The following is an 18,094-nucleotide window of genomic DNA, read 5'->3' as shown; positions in this document are numbered from 1 at the left end:
GCTCCCACAACTGGTAAGAGGTGGGGGTAGGATTGGAGTCCAGCTCTGTTTACTGTCAAAGGCAGTGCTCTGAATCACTCACTTTTAAAAACCATATAGTAAATGCAGTGCCCAAGGACTTTGGCTTACCACAAGGAATCCTCATATATGTAGCCAGCTGTCTGCAGGAAATTGGCAGCCCCTGCCTAGGCATGGAACTCCCACCATGGATGGCAAACTGGAGACTTCGGAGTTTAGTTTCTAGTTCTTTTGCCCAAACTCTTTTATTGGGGGTTGGAAGAAAGGTAGGAAGAGCAATGAGGAAGGACATGTTCTTTCTCTCTGGGGAGAGAAAGAAAACAGAATAGGTTTGTAACCAAAGACCTTCTAAAAGCCACACCCCTGCACTCAAGAGCTACAGAGGAAATGTTCTTAAATTCTTCCACCAGGCGCAGTAACCACTTCACTAACAAGTCTTACATCAGATAGAACTTAAATTAGACACAAGAAAGGACTTCTGGTCAACGTGAACAGTCATTTCTGTAAATTGGGATTTATCTTTACAAAATCCCTTCCCTGAACTAAGAAAGGTCTTAGGGCCTTCTCTAAATTAAGGCTGCCCACAGGCAGAAACACTGCAGCTTTCAGCGGGGGAAGACATGAGGTAGTGTTCAAACTCCTCTCCTCCTCCCTGGGTTTTATAGTCTTTTACACTCGGGCACTTCGGGAAATGGTACACATTTGGCAGGTGAGACAAGTGACTGAGGTCTGGAAAAGGTGTGAGAAAGCTGGTGCATGTGCAGGAGTGGGGCCCAAAAGGTAATGCTCCTGGCAACATGATGCTCCGCTTTCCTGCAGACCTGCAACTCATGATGGCTTTGTGCTTCTCCAACAGTCAAAATGCTCAACTTCACACACCTAAAAAATAGCCTTAAGGGCCGGACGCGGTGGCTCAAGCCTGTAATCCCAGCACTTTGGGAGGCCGAGACGGGCGGATCACGAGGTCAGGAGATCGAGAGCATCCTGGCTAACACGGTGAAACCCTGTCTCTACTAAAAAAATACAAAAAACTAGCCAGGCGAGGTGGCGGGCGCCTGTAGTCCCAGCTACTTGGGAGGCTGAGGCAGGAGAATGGCGGGAACCCGGGAGGCGGAGCTTGCAGTGAGCCAAGATCCGGCCACTGCACTCCAGCCTGGGCGACAGAGCGAGACTCTGTCTCAAAAAAAAAAAAAAAAAAGCCTTAAGTTCCTTTTTCGTAAGAGCCTATCTGAGTAGTCCCTGAGCCACCCCCAGGTTACGTGTATAAAGAACAAAACCATGGAGGTGGCAATAATTCACTATTTGATGACAGTTGTTTCTTTCTGCACTAGCTGTTTCTGGCATGGAACATATACCCGAGCGCTTGCCTCTGGAGCTTGCCCAGAGTAAATAATTCAAACTAGCCTCTCGAACTGCTGACCTTAAACCACACACCTACTGTTTTCAAGACAGAGAAATTCACATGGGCTTTGATGGAGCATTTAGAAAAGAGACAAAATTAAACGACTTGATTTTGAGTATAACTCAAGAGCAGCCAGTCTTTCCACAGATGAGATTCTATATATTGATTTCAAAATCCAGTTTGTCCTTGGGAAGAAAGAATAAGACAGAAGCTTAAGAGCATTTACTCTTGAAAGCTCCAAGTAACTTGCTTCTTTGTCCCCAGATGCACTCATTTATCTAAAGACATTCCAGTTTCTTGTTTTGTGGCAAGTATGGTTCAGTGCTGCAGATGCCTTTTGTTTGAACTTTGGTGAGCCTGGGGATGTGCAGTGCATCAGAACTGCTAGCATGCTAGCCAGTATGTTTGTCAGTTTCACTTCCAGTTTCTCCTCAGAATGTCTAAAAGAATATTAAGTCTCAGGCTGTACTTTGGGAGGCCGAGGCGGGCAGATCACCTAAGGTTGGGAGTTCAAGACCAGCTTGACCAACATGGAGAATATCCCTCTCTACTAAAAATTCAAAATTAGCCAGGCATGGTGGCACATACCTGTAGTCCCAGCTACTCGGGAGGCTGAGGTAGGAGAATCACTTGAACCCAGGAGGTAGAGGTTGCAGTGAGCTCAGATCATGCCATTGCACTCCAGCCTGGGCAACAGAGTGAAACTCCGTCTTAAAAAAAAAAAAAATTAAGTGTCTACAGTGGATTTCAGTATAAAAAGAACCAGCTGGGGTCAGAGGACAAGGTGGCTCAGTAGAAAGAGCAGGGACTTTGGAGCACATGACCTCTGGCTAATCACATAGCTTGAGACAACTTTCTTATTTGCAAAATTTGAAGAAAATCCTACCAGCCTGGCTGGGTGGCTGAGGGACCATATTCGTTTGCCTGGGCTACCATAACAAAATCCACAGACGAGATGGCTTTAAACAATTGATTTTCTCACAGCTCTGGAAGCTAGAAGTCCAAGATCAATATGTCAGCAAGTATGCTTTCTTCTGAGAGCTCTCTCTGTGGCTTCCTTCTTGATGAATCCATACATGGTCTTTGGTTTTTGCTCTGTGCTCATTTTAACTTAATTACCTCTTTAAAGACCTTATCGGCAAATATGATTATACTCTGAGGTACTGAGGGATAGGACTTCGATGTATTGAATTTCAGAGGGTTGGGAGGACAACAGTTTAGCCAACAAGAAAGACTAAATGACAAAGTAGGAGTTTTATAAAAGCTCACTTTTTCCCTTTCTTAGGCACAGGGAAAGAATGTGTACTTTGAAATAAGATATAATTTCAACTCCTAGTTGTACTGCTTGCTAATTATGTGAATGTGGGCAACTTGCTTACCCAGGATCATCCTCTGTACAATGGGGCATGACAGAATTTGGATATTTGTCATCACTCAAATCTCATGTTGAAATGTAATCCCAGTGTTGTGGGTGGGGCCTGGTGGGAGGTGATTGCATCGTGGGGGTACAGTTCTTATGAATCGAGTGAGTTCTCCCAAGATCTGGTTGTTTAAAGGTGTGTGGGACTTCCCCACCAATTTCTGTCTTGTTCCTGCTTTCTCCATGTGATATGCCTGCTCCCGCTTTGCCTTCCATGATTTTAAGCTTCCTGAGGCCTCCCCAGAAGCTGAGCAGATGTTGGCACCATGCTTCCTGTAAAGCCTGCAGAACTGTTAGCCAATTAAACCTCTTTTCTTTGTAAATTGCCCAGTCTCAAGTATTTCTTCATAGCAATGCAAGAACAGCATAATATAGGAGATAATATCATCCTCACTCTGTGCTCCTTCTGTTCGAGAGTCAGTCGCATTTTCTCTTGCATCGCCAGCGCATCCCTGAGACACCATAGGGAAGGTGAAGATCGGAGTCAACGGATTTGGTCGTATTGGGCGCCTGGTCACTAGGGCTGCTTTTAACTCTGGTGAAATGGATATTGTTGCCATCAATGACCCCTTCATTGACCTCAACTACATGGTTTACATGTTCCAGTATGATTCCACCCATGGCAAGTTCCATGGCACCGTAAAGGCTGAGAACGGGAAGCTCGTCATCAATGGAAGCCCCATCACCATCTTCCAGGAGCGAGATCCCTCCAAAATCAGGTGGGGCGATGCTGGCACTGAGTACGTCGTGGAGTCCACTGGCGCCTTCACCACCACGGAGAAGGCTGGGGCTCATTTGCGGGGGGAGCCAAAAGGTTCATCATCTCTGCCCCCTCTGCTGACGTCCCCATGTTTGTCATGGGTGTGAACCACAAGAAGTATGACAACAGCCTCAAGATCGTCAGCAACGCCTCCTGTACCACCAACTGCTTAGCACCCCAGGCCAAGGTCATCCGTGACAACTTTGGTATTGTGGAAGGACTCATGACCACAGTCCACGCCATCACTGCCACCCAGAAGACTGTGGATGGCCCCTCCGGGAAACTGTGGCGTGATGGCCGCGGTGCTCTCCAGAACATCATCCCTGCCTCTACTAGCGCTGCCAAGGCTGTGGGCAAGTCATCCCTGAGCTGAATGGGAAGCTTACTGGCATGGCCTTCCGTGTCCCCACTGCCAACATGTCAGTGGTGGACCTGACCTGCCGTCTGGAAAAACCTGCCAAATATGATGACATCAAGAAGGTAGTGAAGCAGGCGTCGGAGGGCCCCCTCAAGGGCATCCTGGGCTACACTGAGCACCAGGTGGTCTCCTCCGACTTCAACAGCGACACCCACTCTTCCACCTTCAACGCTGGGGCTGGCATTGCCCTCAACGACCACTTTGTCAAGCTCATTTCCTGGTATGACAACGAATTTGGCTACAGCAACAGGGTGGTGGACCTCATGGCCCACATGGCCTCCAAGGAGTAAGACCCCTGGACCACCAGCCCCAGCGAGAGCACAAGAGGAAGAGAGAGGCCCTCACTGCTGGGGAGTCCCTGCCACACTCAGTCCCCCACCACACTGAATCTCCCCTCACAGTTTCCATGTAGACGCCTTGAAGGGGGAGGGGCCTAGGGAGCCCCACCTTGTCATATACCATCAATAAAATCCCATGCTCAGCAAAAAAAAAAAAAAAAAATCATCCTCAAAGGGAGTGTTGTTAAGTAAATGTTAAGTAGGTAAAATGCTTCACAGTATCTGAAAGGCGTAAGCAGAATGTATTTGCTATTAGTTGCATCATTTCTTCCCAGTAATTATGATTAAAACTTCCTATTTACCTCTTTTTGTCAGTGCTTTGATGACTGGCCTTGGGGAGGGTCTGAGAACTAAATGAACAGGGAAAAATCTCTATCCTAGAGATTTCAAGAAACATTTCTTGACTGGCTGAACAAAGCAGTAGAGGTGGTGAATGAAACAGCCCAAATACATGGTGGCAGGCACCTGTAATCCCAGCTGTTCCAGAGGCTGAGGCAGGAGAATTGCTTAAACCCGGGAGGCAGAGGCTGCAGTGAGCCGAGATCACGCCATTGCACTTCAGCCTGGGCAACAAGAGCGAAACTCCGTCTCAAAAAAGAAAGAGAAACAGCCCAAATGGAGTATTACTCTAGTGATCACCCACAAGTCCACATCAGACTCCATAGCATCAGACCACCTTCCTCCCAGTATAATGACCCATGTACTTCCTTTTCCCTTTCCCTCTCTTGTGATAGAATTTCTCTTATAATAAGTCACAGGCAGCCCATCCCTGAGAGCACTGGCCAGAAAGGCAGCAGACCTGGAAAACAAATAGCATGCTATAAATGCTCTACCCAGCAAGTGAGGAGCTGAAGAACAGGAGGAAGTCAGTGAGCTGAAAAGGTGTTTTAATTGTTGCTTCTAGCCAGAGAGGCCTCTAGACAAAGTCCAGTCCTCAGTTTCAATCATATCATACCAGCAAGACTAAAAGGAATCCCCAAAATAAGTAAAGCCGATTCCCATCCTGACACATAAATGCACTGTTACACAGTTCCAGCAATACTGCTACAGAAGTGATCTGCAGACTTGTGCCAGTTCACAAAGTATTTGCTTTGTCCACGATAAACTACAGAAACTGAGAATAAGCATTTAGCAATTTTAACTGCAGTTTGATAGTAATTTTATGTGTTGAATCTGTAATAAAAATTTTATGTTTGTATTTTAATTTTTCTAGAAATTCATTCTTACTGCACTTTACAAAAGTATTGATCCATGGCAACTAGTCCTTCAGCACAGATAGCTTAAGCACTGTCACAAACCTCTAAATATCTACAAGTGTGAACAAATATCTTTCATAACTCAGCAGGATGCTACCATATAGGCCCTAGCATGTCCCACTCCAAAAAGTACAATTAACACCATGGCATTTTTTTTTTTTTTTGCATGTCACCTTAAAACAGAAAAAAAAAAGGTCTAATTTTTCTATTAGAAATTTAGCAAAAAGCATTTTTTACTTAGGGTAAATTCCAGTCCAAACTTTCAGACTGGAAGTGATCAGTGTCCGGAGGGTTTTACTGAAATGTTGACGCAGACTATAGAGAAGATACTCTGCTTGAATTAGAAGGTATCATAGTGGGGAAACCCTGAATCTGAGTCAGAAAACCTGGATTCAAATTCTGCTGTCTTTCTGGCCAATGCTGTCAGGGATGGGCTGCCTGGGACTTGGTGAAATTATTCCTTACCTATCATCAAAAGTTTTTAAAGAACAGGAGGAAGTGGGTGAGCTGAAACAAAAACTTTTGATATTGGCTATGTGATAATGTCACCTATCCAGTTTCCATAACTATAAATTGTGGAAAGTAAAATTGTCTGCCCAATCTATATCCTAAGAGTGTTGTGAAATTCAAGTGACATGTCTGTGGAAAGTGCCTCCTAAAGAATAAAGTGCTTGGCCGGGCGCGGTGGCTCACGCCTGTAATCCCAGCACTTTGGGAGGTTGAGGCAGGCGGATCACAAGGTCAGGAGTTCGAGACCAGCCTGGCCAATATGGTGAAACCCCGTCTCTACTAAAAATAAAATTAGCTGGGCATGGTGGCACATGCTTGTAATCCCAGCTACTCAGGAGGCTAAGGCAGGAGACTTGCTTGAATCCGGAAGGTGGAGGTTGCAGTGAGCTGAGATTGCACCACTGCACTCCAGCCTGGGTGACAGAGCAAGACTCCGTCTCAAAAAAAAAAAAGAATAAAGTGCAGTAGAAGTACATGATGGGGTAAATATTATGAGCTTTCAAAGAGTCGGTAGCCTCAAAGAAAATGGCCCCTATGATATAGTAACAAAGTTGACCAGAATATTGACATTCTTTATCCTCTTAATCAAAGATTTACTGAATTAGAAAATGCTGCCTTCATATCCTTCCCTGTGCAGAAAACACTCTTATTTTCTAATGAATTATGAAGTGTATTTGTTTCCATACCTGCCAGGCATCTAGCACCACAGTGGATACCACCAGAGAGGAAGCAGGAGAGCACACAGTGCCTGTCCTCACAGCTCACAGCTACAGGGGCAGCCTGGGGCAGGCTCAAGGCAATATGTGACTTGGCAAGAACTAAAGGACAGCAACTCTGCCCTGTTCTCACTTGTACAGCTACTTGAAGCCCCCCTCAAAAGGATACAAACTCAAAAATGTACCATTTCACTGCTGTATGTTAGGCAAAAGAAGACCAGAAAATCATAATGTATTTTAGCTTTATTAAAGACATATTAGACAAACAAGTAGACAAACACATGCTCTATAAAATATACATTCTGATGTGTGACAAAATATAAACAGATACTAAGAAATGACTACACTGAACAATGACCTGGCTTATATCTCTTTTTAGGTACATCTAGTATTAGGGCTGCTCAGACTGGCATTATCCAATAGGGGGAAGAAATAATAGTGGAAAGTAGAGGGTAGAAATAAGTCTCACCATTGGAAAGAGGCCACAGTAAACAGCAAAGAGACATTCCAAGAGTACTTGACCATGTGATGATCAATTTCTCTTTCAAGATAGTTACAGTTGATAGAAGATCACTTTACTTCTTTAACTGAAAACAGGCACAAGTCAAGCTGTTTCTTCACCTTCACCCTATTCCATCTATACACACACACAAACCCCCTACCTTACTACTGACAAAACCTCCAGATGTTTCTTGGGTTTTCAGGGGTTAAGTGCAGCTTATAACATATCTCTTAGTTCCAAACTCATTACTTTTATCAATGAACCAGACAATTGTCCAAAAAAAAGAAAAGGCTAACTGATGTTGGTTTAGACTGTACTCCAAACGAAAAAGTTTAAGGTAGAAAAAGGGGGAAACATCTGCCAGCTGTATGGGGAAAGAGATCATGTAATAGAAAAATGAAACATTACTTGCAGGTTGCCAAAAAAAGAATCTTAGCTCAATCTTCGAAGGTTCAACTGTCTTCACAATTACCTCTATAATCTGTATCAAGAAGCAAAGTAAGAAGAGGATGTGGCATAAAATGACAGCAAATTTACCTGTTATTCCATTATGTTTCTGGCATTTCTGTGGCTAATAAAATGATTAGAAAAGGCCATGACAAACTTGGGTAAAATATTGGTATAAAACTGAACACCACAATCTCAACCCCATTCTAATAGTAGTCTCACAGATAAGAAGAAACAAGAATAAAAATTATCAAGAGGGCTGGGCACAGTGCCTCATGCCTGTAATCCCAGAACTTTGGGAGGCCAAGGTGGGTGGATCACTTGAGGTCAGGAGTTCAAGACCAGCCTGGGCAACATGGTGAAACCCCGTCTCTACTAAAAATACAAAAATTAGCCAGGTGTGGTGCCGGGTGTCTGTAATTAATTCCAGCTACTTGGGAGGCTGAGGCAGGAGAATCGCTTGAACTTGGGAGGTGGAGACTGCAGTGAGCTGAGACCGTGCCACTGCACTCCAGCCTGGGCAATAGAGCGAGACTGTCTTACAAAAAAAATGTAATCAAGAGTAAAAAAGAGTTTTAATACATTATAGGCTTTTAAATTTGTTAGTATAGTAATGCCATTTATGCTAGTAACTACTTAGAGATTTCTTCAGAAGATTAAGCCTAGAATTTCATGTTTCATGTTCCCAGCTATGAACACAGGTCAGACCCCTTTTGCCAACCAAAGCCCAAAATTATCTGGTTTCCTGAAGAGCTCTAACATGAATACAAAGGACTTAGAAAGGACAAAGTTTTAAGACTATCAGATTGCTTCTGGGGATAATGATAAAAGTGAAAAAGACCTTAAAGGTCATCTTGCCCATATTCCATCTCAATGAAGAAATTTCTTAAACACTATTAACAGATGATGATTTAGCTTCTGTATATACCTTTCTACCAAAAAGGCTGATTATTCCATTATCAGATAAATTTATTAAAAGCCTACACAAAATTTATTAGCAAGTATATAATACACCTCCCTGTGTATAATTCCTGTCTTCTGGAATAGAATTCTTATTTTTTATGACGACTCTTTCGGTAATTAAAGACTTTTAACACATCTCTGTTTTCATAGGGAAATGGGTAACAGAATCTAAATTGCTTGACATCTTAATGTTCCTTTTACAACCTAACAATGGGAGATGTGAGACAGCTGTTTTTAAACATGAACGTTATTCTGAGGTAGCACTTTAGGGGAACTTGCACATTGAAATGGGTTCCTGCTATTTTTTTCAAGAGAGTAGCTTGTATACTAGGGAAAGTACTGCAGGGTGCGGTGGCTCATGCCTATAATCCCTGCACTTTGGGAGGCCAAAGAGGGGACATTGCTTGAGCCGAGGAGTTTGTGATCAGCCTGGGCAACAAGGTGAAACCCCATCTCTACAAAAAATACAAAGATTAGCTGGGTGTGGTGGTGCAGCTACTCAGGTGGTTGAAGTGGAAGGATCACTTGGGCCTGAGATATCGAGGCTGCAGTGACGACAGTGAGCCACGATCACACCATTGCACTCCAGCCTGGGTGACATGGTGCAACCCTGTCTCAAAAAAATAAAAGAAGTTGCGGAGTAACAGAGAGCCAATGGCATAAGTGTAGATCCTGTGCCAGTAGGGCACGGAGTTCAAGGAATACTGTCTTTTCTTCCAGGTAGACTTGGAGAATCGGCCTGAAAGGGGACAAGCAAATCAAGAGAATTTATGTATTCCTACTGAAATAAAGTGCTCACTAGGGGGCAGTGGGGAAAGGAGGTATTTACCTCAGCATTTCAGTTAACCTTGCTTTGCAACATTCCTGATTAGCATTAAGCAGAAATGATTCTGCTGGAAGAAATACTCATGGGACACTAATCCTGCTTAGAGGGTTAACATATTGCTTGATCAAAAACATGTAATAATGAAAAGTTTCAGGAATTCCTTTTCCTAGGGGTGTGTGTGTGTTTATTTAAGATAGGCTCTTCACATTTAAATAGATTGCTGACTAGTTACGTAGGCAAGCTAGGAATATCTAAGAAGGACATCTCAACCATCTGAGTTGACATAATGGAAAATGACCTGGCTCTTTAGGAGACCAGACTCTGACAGCACTGTCAGTAGAAGGACCACTGCTAGAGCAGAGAGGCAGCACTCCTACACGGGTTGGTTTGTTTAATTTTTTATTTTATTTTTTTGATATGGAGCCTCACTCTGTCGCCAGGCTGGAGTGCAGTGGCACGATCTTGGCTCACTGCAACCTCTGCCTCCTGGGTTCCAGCGATTCTCCTGCCTTAGCTTCCCAAGTAGCTGGGACTACAGGTACATACCACCACACCCAGCTTACTTTTGTATTTTTAGTAGAGATGGGGTTTCACCATGTTGGCCAGGATGGTCTCAATTTCTTGACCTCGTGATCTGCCCACCTCAGCCTGCCCGAGTGCTAGAATTACAGGCGTGAGCCACCATGCCCGGCCTCCTACACGAAGTTTTCTAGAGCACTGGCTCACAGGCTGTCATCTGCCCTCTCACACGTGACAGCTGATGCTCACTGGCACAGTCTCTGGCAGCCTCGCCCTAACTCCACCTTTTCCATTCAGGAAATCTATTAGAATTTGAGCGAGAGTAATAATAATTATAGGGATAACTTTGAATACATTGGAAAGGTGAGTCACAAACTAGTTACAAATTAGTTGTGGTAGACCTGTCAACTCATTCTGATACTGTAGTGTGCTGTAAAACCAGCATTCAGACATTCTGCTCTGGAGAGCAATGGGTGGTTTTTCAACTGAGTCAAGATTCTTTGTTTACTAATACTGTTTAGAAGCAGAATTTTTTTCTCCTAATGAGTATTTCTTAGACCATTACTCCTGCTATAAAGGAAATATATCTGGCTCAAGTCAGAATGAGCAGCATCACTTTTGTTCTACTCGAACAAATGTCATGAAAGCAGCTTTTTATTAAAGTAGCATAACCCTCCTTAGCTCCTGGAGGGAATTACAGATTCATAGAATGTTACGGCTGGAAAGGGCTTTACAGCATCTAGAAAAATGTCCTCAGGCCAGGCGCGGTGAATCACGCCTGAAATCCCAGCACTTTGAGAGGCCGAGGCGGGTGGATCACCTGAGGTCGGGAGTTTGAGACCAGCCTGACCAACATGGACAAACCCCGTCTCTACTAAAAATACAAAATTAGCTGGGCGTGGTGGCACATGCCTATAATCTCAGCTATCAGGGAGGATGAGGCAGGAGAATTGCTTGAACCTGGGAGGCGGAGGTTGCGGTGAGCCAAGATTGTGCCATTGCACTCCAGCCTGGGCAACAAGAGTGAAACTCCGTCTCAAAAAAAAAAAAGAAAAGAAAAATGTCCTCATTTCATAAATGAGAAAATCTAGCCTAGAGAAGAAAAAGACTCACCCTTGATTACAAAGTTAGTAACAAGCAGAGTCAGGAAGCGAACGAGGTCTAAATTCTGAGTCAGTCAGTACAGACTACACCATAATCTAGTAAGAAAGGAAGAAGAGGGATCGCAGATTGAAGGGACAGGAAATTGTGATCTTTAAGTTCAAAGTGAAAATGATCAGAGGCTGACATATTAAAGAAAAAGGTGTGGCAGGACTGAACAGCTCAAGAAGGGCTGCTGCCTGTGGATGAACACTTAGGATTGAAAATAAGAATAAATGCTCAACTTTCTGGCAAAATGTTGAGAAATTATGTGAGTTTAGAACCCTTGAACAAGAACTTAAAAATAGATATTTAAGTGGCTGAAATTATCTAGTGAGTAATATTGGATTTAGAGGAGAGAACTGGACAGCTTGTGTAAGGAAATTAGAAAGCACAAAGAAGGAATTACATTGCATTAGAGTGTGAAGTTCTTTATTTACCTAAAGCCTTTGGTATCAGAAATTGAAGAAAACTTTTTGGCTTAATCACTTATACAAAACAAGGACCACTCCAAGGCTTTACAGTATAAAAATTTTGGGATTGGGTGAGTGGCTCATGCCTGTAATCCCAGCACTTTGGGAGGCCAAGGAGAGCAGATCACCTGAGGTCACGAGTTTGAGACCAGCCTGGCCAACATGGTGAAACCCTATCTCTACTAAAAATACAAAAAAAAAAAAAAAAAAAAAAAAAAAAAAAAGTCGGAAATGGTGGTGTGCCTGTAATCCCAGCTACTTGGGAGGCTGAGGCAAGAGAACTGCTTGAACCTGGAAGGCAGAGGTTGCAGTGAGCTGAGATCATGCCACTGCACTCCAGCCTGGGTGACCGAGATGGACTCCATCTCAAATTAAAAAAAAAAAAAAAGAATGTTTGCATGTTCATCTACTCCCAAGAGCGCCCTTCCCTTCTTAAGATATACTGTGCACTGGTAAAAGGTTAAAAACAAAACAAACTCAGAAAAGAAGCAATCTTTGGTTTCCTGGTCAATGAAGAACTTTGCTGAAAGAAGATATTCCCATTTAGAGAAAGCACAAAGTGAACACAACTAGAAACAACTAAAACTCAGTCTAGTATTTCGATACTGTGTCATAACAGCCAGACAACTTTCCAGCTGTTCTCCAAGACAGAAAACTCAGATTCTGACAATGAAGAAGATGGATGTGGCCCAGTGCAGAAGTCAGAGGGACCAATTGGTTCCAGAAGATTTCTACTTGCAAATAATCTGAGTGATGAAGATTACAGGCTTATGAGTGGTAACAATTTGCTAGGCACTACAGGTGAAGTACAGAAGAGTTGCTGAGAAGGTTACAACAAATTAAAGAGGATTCCCCACAAGAATCAGGTGAAAGCAGAGGTGGATAATGTCAGGTACTAGTAATGAGTCTGTAATAAAATGGCTTACCTCTTTTGGACAAACTGAAAATATGACAGGAAGTGAGCAAAGAGAAAACCAAGCTTGGACAGCAGTGAGTCAGAGTAATCCATATAGTGGTAATTTCAGATTCAATGTAGGGATCAATTTTATCCTTAATAATGGAAGGCTGAATACAGCAAATAAGTATGCATCATCTGCAAGACTTCCCAAGGGAGAAAATGGGGAAAACCAGTCAGAGGAAAGTGGAAAATATGGGTGCAGCATACCAACATGGCACAAGTATACATATGTAACAAACCTGCACGTTGTGCACATGTACCCTAGAACTTAAAGTATAAAAAAAAATAATAAATAATAAAAAAAAAGAAAGTGGAAAATCCACGATCTGAGTCAACATTTGCAAGGCCACCCAGGTCAGGTACAAAGTGCGACAGAAGTATCAATGAAAGTTCCAACTTACAGAGGTCAGAGAAGACTGAGAAGCAGGAGGCCAGACCAATGGAGAACTAGAGCGAGAAACAAAAGTAGGTTGCCTCCAAATTCATGGTAAGAAATTTCACAAATATTTCATGACAATACACCATCTCAGACTTTTGAACGACCTCTGGTAAATGAGACAGATTTTCTAGAACTCAGCAACCTGAGACATTGAGAAAGTAAATAACTGACCCATAGTTGCAAAGTGGGCGTCTTTTTATAGCTTTTGGAACATGGAATACCTTTCCAGGAGAACATTCTCCAGACACAATCAGAAATGGTGAGTCTGGGCACTGAGACTGAGAAATCCAGTCATAGTCCTGGTTGTGATAGTAGGAAGAGTTCATCATGGAGAATATTTGCCAAGATATAGCATGCCTAATAGAACCCAGTTAACAACTCCAACACCAAACAACAGTCACTTTAGAAAGTGAACAACGAGGACTCAGAAATATTATTTTCACATTCTGAGCAAGCAGGTGTGAGAACCTGTTTCACTACCAACAGAATTCCTGTTCACAGAATTTCAAATAACTCATTTAATACACCTGTTGCAACTCAAAGAGCATTAAAGCAGATAATGACAAGATGTGCAGACTCAAATATGGACAGTGATAGTGATTTATATCCTAGCGGCTCACCCCAGTCAGAACATGGCAAGAGCAAAGTCACAGATTGAAAGAGATGGTTCTGATATCAGCAACTGTTCTGGCTCCAGTTCATGTCACATTACTGCTTATGATTCTGATTCAAGTTCTGCAATCTTTAAATCAGCCTCCAGTTTTTGCAGCGTTCATTATACATAAAGTAACAACCCGATCTAACTCACTGGTTCCTGAAGGAATGACTGAACTTTCCTCAATCAATTTCTGTTTCAGTAAAAAAGAGGGAAGTGGGGAGCGAGAGGGGGAGGAAATGAAAGGAATTTCCAAACAAGTTTTCCTCTAGGTACATACAGCTGTGCCAGGACTGCCAGGCTCTGAAAGAACAAGCTTTTTATGTTAGAAAGGGAGTATCACCTAGCACTTTTAAACAGATGGCAAATGACCAGAAGTATGAACCTCTAGGACTGAAGAAGGCAGTTAATTACACCAAGACTGTGTTTATGTGTATACAATCACTAAGTAGCTGCCTCTATAGATATACTTCTTAACAGGTAAGTTTTTAAAACTTTTTATTTATTTTATTTATTTTTGAGCCAGGTCTCGCTTTGTCACCCAGGCTGGGGTGCAGTGGTTTCACACAGCTCACTGCAGCCTTGATTTCCCGGGTTCAAGTGACCCTCCCACCTCAGCCTCCCAAGTAGCTAGGACTACAACAGCATGCCACAATGCCCAGCTATTTTTTAAATTTATTTTTTGCAGAGACAGGGTCTCACCATGTTGCCCAGCCTGGTCTCAAATTCCTGGCTTCAAGCAATCCTCCCACCTTAGCCTCTCAGAATGCTGGGATTACAGGTGTGAGCCACAGCTTTTATACTTTAAATAAAATTTTTAGTTATCACTAAATCGAGTTATTTAAAAATCTGTGATCTGAGAAGCTACTTGTCAATATTATAACTGAATATTATATATAATTTTGGCATATCAAAAATATTTACATTGCAGCCAACACATATGGTCAATGAATACAAAAATTATTTATAAATGTACATATATTTACTGTGACATCCCTGGGCAATAGGGACAAAAAAAAATTCACAAGAATACAAAAACCTTTGACTTGGTACCAGTTGGTCAAGCCTGGGATTCTTGCCAAAGACCTTGAATATCAAAGCCTGTCTTAACTATCTGCCTGAAACCACTGAAGAATCCCAGGCACACTTCCCAGAAGGTTCCAAAGTTATTTTTGCTCCTTGGAAGGCAAAGCAGAACATCAAAGTAGTGATGTTTTCTCAGGACCATTCTGAAGACTAGGGCAATCCAGCAGGTTAAGCAGCAATGTGACTCTTCCTGACAGGCAGATGCACACCGGGGCACATCCCCATGGAACCATCAGGAAGCACATTTGCCCTGTATCTTCCCTCTGCCGATGCTGCACGTTTTTGATGAGCTGTACCCATTTCTGTCAACTGTTACCATTTCTTCATCAGGTATAAGACCAAACAATGCATGGCCCACCTTGGTGCAGTCAGATGCAATCATAAAGAGTAAAGCAAATGCTGACTTCGGAGTTTCTTCTGAGCTCTGAGGTAGTAAATGCAAAATTAATTAATGAGTCTCTACCCAGATTTCATCCTGAAGTGGGTTTCATGTGCCTTCACTACCATCTTGAATGTTCCGAGTCCTACTAAAATCAAAACCATGATCCTGTAACCTGTGGCAGGACATGGAAGAAGCGGAACAGTCTGGCTCCGGCCCTGCCAAGCCCTCATTTTGATGAAGTTGTGGTGACTCATGGACTGGCTGCTGGGAAAAAGGAGGATGAGGCAGGCCTAGTTCTCTGTTTATGTTCCAGACGGGCCGCTGCAATGTTTCTGAGAATGAAAGACAAGAATTATCAGTAGTGACTGGTAAAACAATATCCTTTTAGCCAAATCCTCAAAGAAATAAAGATGTTCAATATTCCTGAATAAGGACACTGAAATCAAACACAGTCACACACGCACACGCACACACACACAAACCACCACCAGAACATGGTCTTTCAAATCCCTCTACTTCACAAACCTAACCAATTATTTACTGAGATCATACTATATATCATGTACTTTCACCTGTTATTTTACTGGTTCTGTTGCCAAAAATTTATTTATTTTTATTTATTTATTTTTGAGATGGAGTTTCGCTTTTGTTGCTGGAGTGCAATGGCGCCATCTCAGCTCACTGCAACCTCCGCCTCCTGGGATCAAGCAATTCTACTGCCTCAGCCTCCCAAGTAGCTGGGATTGCAGGCATGTGCCACCATGCTCGGCTAATTTTGTATTTTTAGTAGAGACAGGCATTTCTCCATGTTGGCCAGGCTGGTCTTGAACTCCCAACCTCATGTGATCTGTCTGCCTTAGCCTCCCAAAGTGCTGGTATTACAGGCGTGAGCCACTGTGCCCAGCCACAAAATTTTTAAATAAAACTCTTTAGACACATGGAAAAGAACTAAAAGACAAAACGGTATCCATATTGTAATGAAAGTTTCATGATAGATAATAATCATTGATTCAGTGCAGCCATTACATCTTTAAATATGTCACAAAATTGTTTTAAAAATAAACGGCCATTCCCTTCCAACTCCTAGCATGTCAACAATTCTAACAACAAATGATAGCCAAAGGAGCTATATTAAATCAAATTATCTGCGCACTGGTTTCAAATATGCATTTCTCATTCTTCTTTAGTACAATGGTGAACTATTTTCCCAAAGACTGTTTACTGAAAATTATATTAACTTCATAGGTGCATTTTGGAAAAAGCTAGCCAGACATTATAAAAACAAATACCCAGAAATAAAAATAAAATCCATGTGAAAAGCTAGAGCAGGGTTTCTCAAGTTTTAATTAATATGCATACAAATAACTTGAGGATCTTGTTAAATGTAGACTCTGATTTGCTAGGTCTGCGCTGGGATCCTTCTAACAAGCTCTTAGGTAATGGTGATGCTCATAGTCAACAGACCAGACTTTGAGTAAGCAGCAGCTAGGATACCCTAAGTAAAAAATGGCCAATGCGCCAAAGCACTTTGATTTGCTGATTTCCTTACTTACAGACTAGATTAAAAATTAAGGCACTCCTAAAGTTAGAAAAAAGATGGACTACATTTCTGGTCCTTCTTAAACCCTTTTTGTGTTAACGCTTCTAAGACATCCAACAGTAAAAGTGGATTTACTGTTGATGCATTTCTTTCATGAACACTTAATGTAAAGATAAGAGATTAACTTCAATAATAATAGTGCTTCAATAATAGTGCTTTCCTCTGACCTGTAACCTCTTTGGAAGACTTTAATCTCTTAAGAACAACAGAGACCGGGCGCAGTGGCTCATACCTGTAATCCCAACACTTTGGGAGGCCGAGGTGGGTGGATCATCTGAGGTCAGGAGTTCAACACCAGCCTGGCCAACATGGTGAAACCCTGTCTCTATTTTTAAAAAATACAAAAAATTAGCCAAGCGTGGTGGTGGGCACCTGTAATCCCAGCTACTCAGGAGGCTGAGGCAGGAGACTCGCTTGAACATGGAAGGCGGAGGTTGCAGTGAGCCGAGATCGTGCCACTGCACTCCAGCCTGGGTGACAGAGCGAGACTCTGTATCTTAAAAAAAAAAAAAAAAAAGCGAGCATATCTTAGAAACTTTCATGGATGGTTCTGGCAGGAGTAAATGATCTAATGTGGGACATGAAGTAGTAAATGCAAAATTAATAAGTCTCTGCCCAGATTTCATCCTGAAGAGAGTTTCATGTACCCTCACTACCATCTTGAATGTTCCAAGTCCTACTAAAATCAAAAGTATGATCCTGTAACCTGTGGGACATAATCGAACGTAGGACATTAGATCATGCACTCCTGCCAGAACCATCCCCAGGAGTATCACAGTATACTTTGCCTTCCCCTGGAAACCTGTAGTTCTCACCTCCTACCCTATCTTTTTTGTTGTTGTTGTTGTTTTCAGACAGAGTCTCACCCTGATGTCCAGGCTAGAGTGCAATCACTCAATCTCAGCTCACTGCAAACTCCGCCTCCCGGGTTCAAGTGATTCTCCTGCCTCAGCCTCCCAAGTAGCTGGGATTACAGACACCCACCACCATGCCCAGCTAAATTTTTATTTTTTCAGTAGAGATGGGGTTTCACTATGTTGTCCAGGCTGGTCTCGAACTCCTGACCTTGTGATCCACCCGCCTCGGTCTCCCAAAGTGCTGGGATTACAAAAGTGAGTCACTGCACCCAGCCTGACCTCCTACCCTATTCCAGTGCTCTTGCATGTCAGGCTGACAGAAAGATGAAAGCTGATGAAAAGCTTGGATGGACAGGAAGACATGCTCAGCATTACTCTCCATGATCTAGAAAGAGTTTTGTTTCAAATG

General features: G+C 42.7%; 1 protein-coding gene and 1 pseudogene across 4 annotated transcripts in view; one reads left to right on the top strand and one right to left on the bottom strand.

Annotated features, from left to right (window-relative positions):
* Positions 1-3,368: 3,368 nt before the first annotated feature.
* LOC104658914 lies at positions 3,369-4,493 on the top strand (annotated as a pseudogene). The gene has a single exon (XR_747511.2). The product of XR_747511.2 is annotated as a glyceraldehyde-3-phosphate dehydrogenase pseudogene (transcript).
* Positions 4,494-14,241: 9,748 nt separating this feature from the next.
* The window catches only part of LRIG2 (leucine rich repeats and immunoglobulin like domains 2), a 60,931-nt gene continuing 57,078 nt past the window's right edge, over positions 14,242-18,094 (bottom strand). For all 3 annotated transcript variants that reach the window (XM_010359041.2, XM_030936137.1, XM_030936138.1), the window contains one exon: positions 14,242-15,560. In XM_010359041.2, coding sequence (XP_010357343.2) covers positions 15,334-15,560 — 227 coding nt within the window. In that variant the 3' untranslated portion in view covers positions 14,242-15,333. The remainder of the gene's footprint in view (positions 15,561-18,094) is intronic.

Source organism: Rhinopithecus roxellana, chromosome 8 (assembly GCF_007565055.1).
Source record: "Rhinopithecus roxellana isolate Shanxi Qingling chromosome 8, ASM756505v1, whole genome shotgun sequence".
Taxonomy (NCBI): Eukaryota; Metazoa; Chordata; class Mammalia; order Primates; family Cercopithecidae; genus Rhinopithecus; species Rhinopithecus roxellana.
This window is presented reverse-complemented; position numbering and strand designations above follow the sequence as displayed.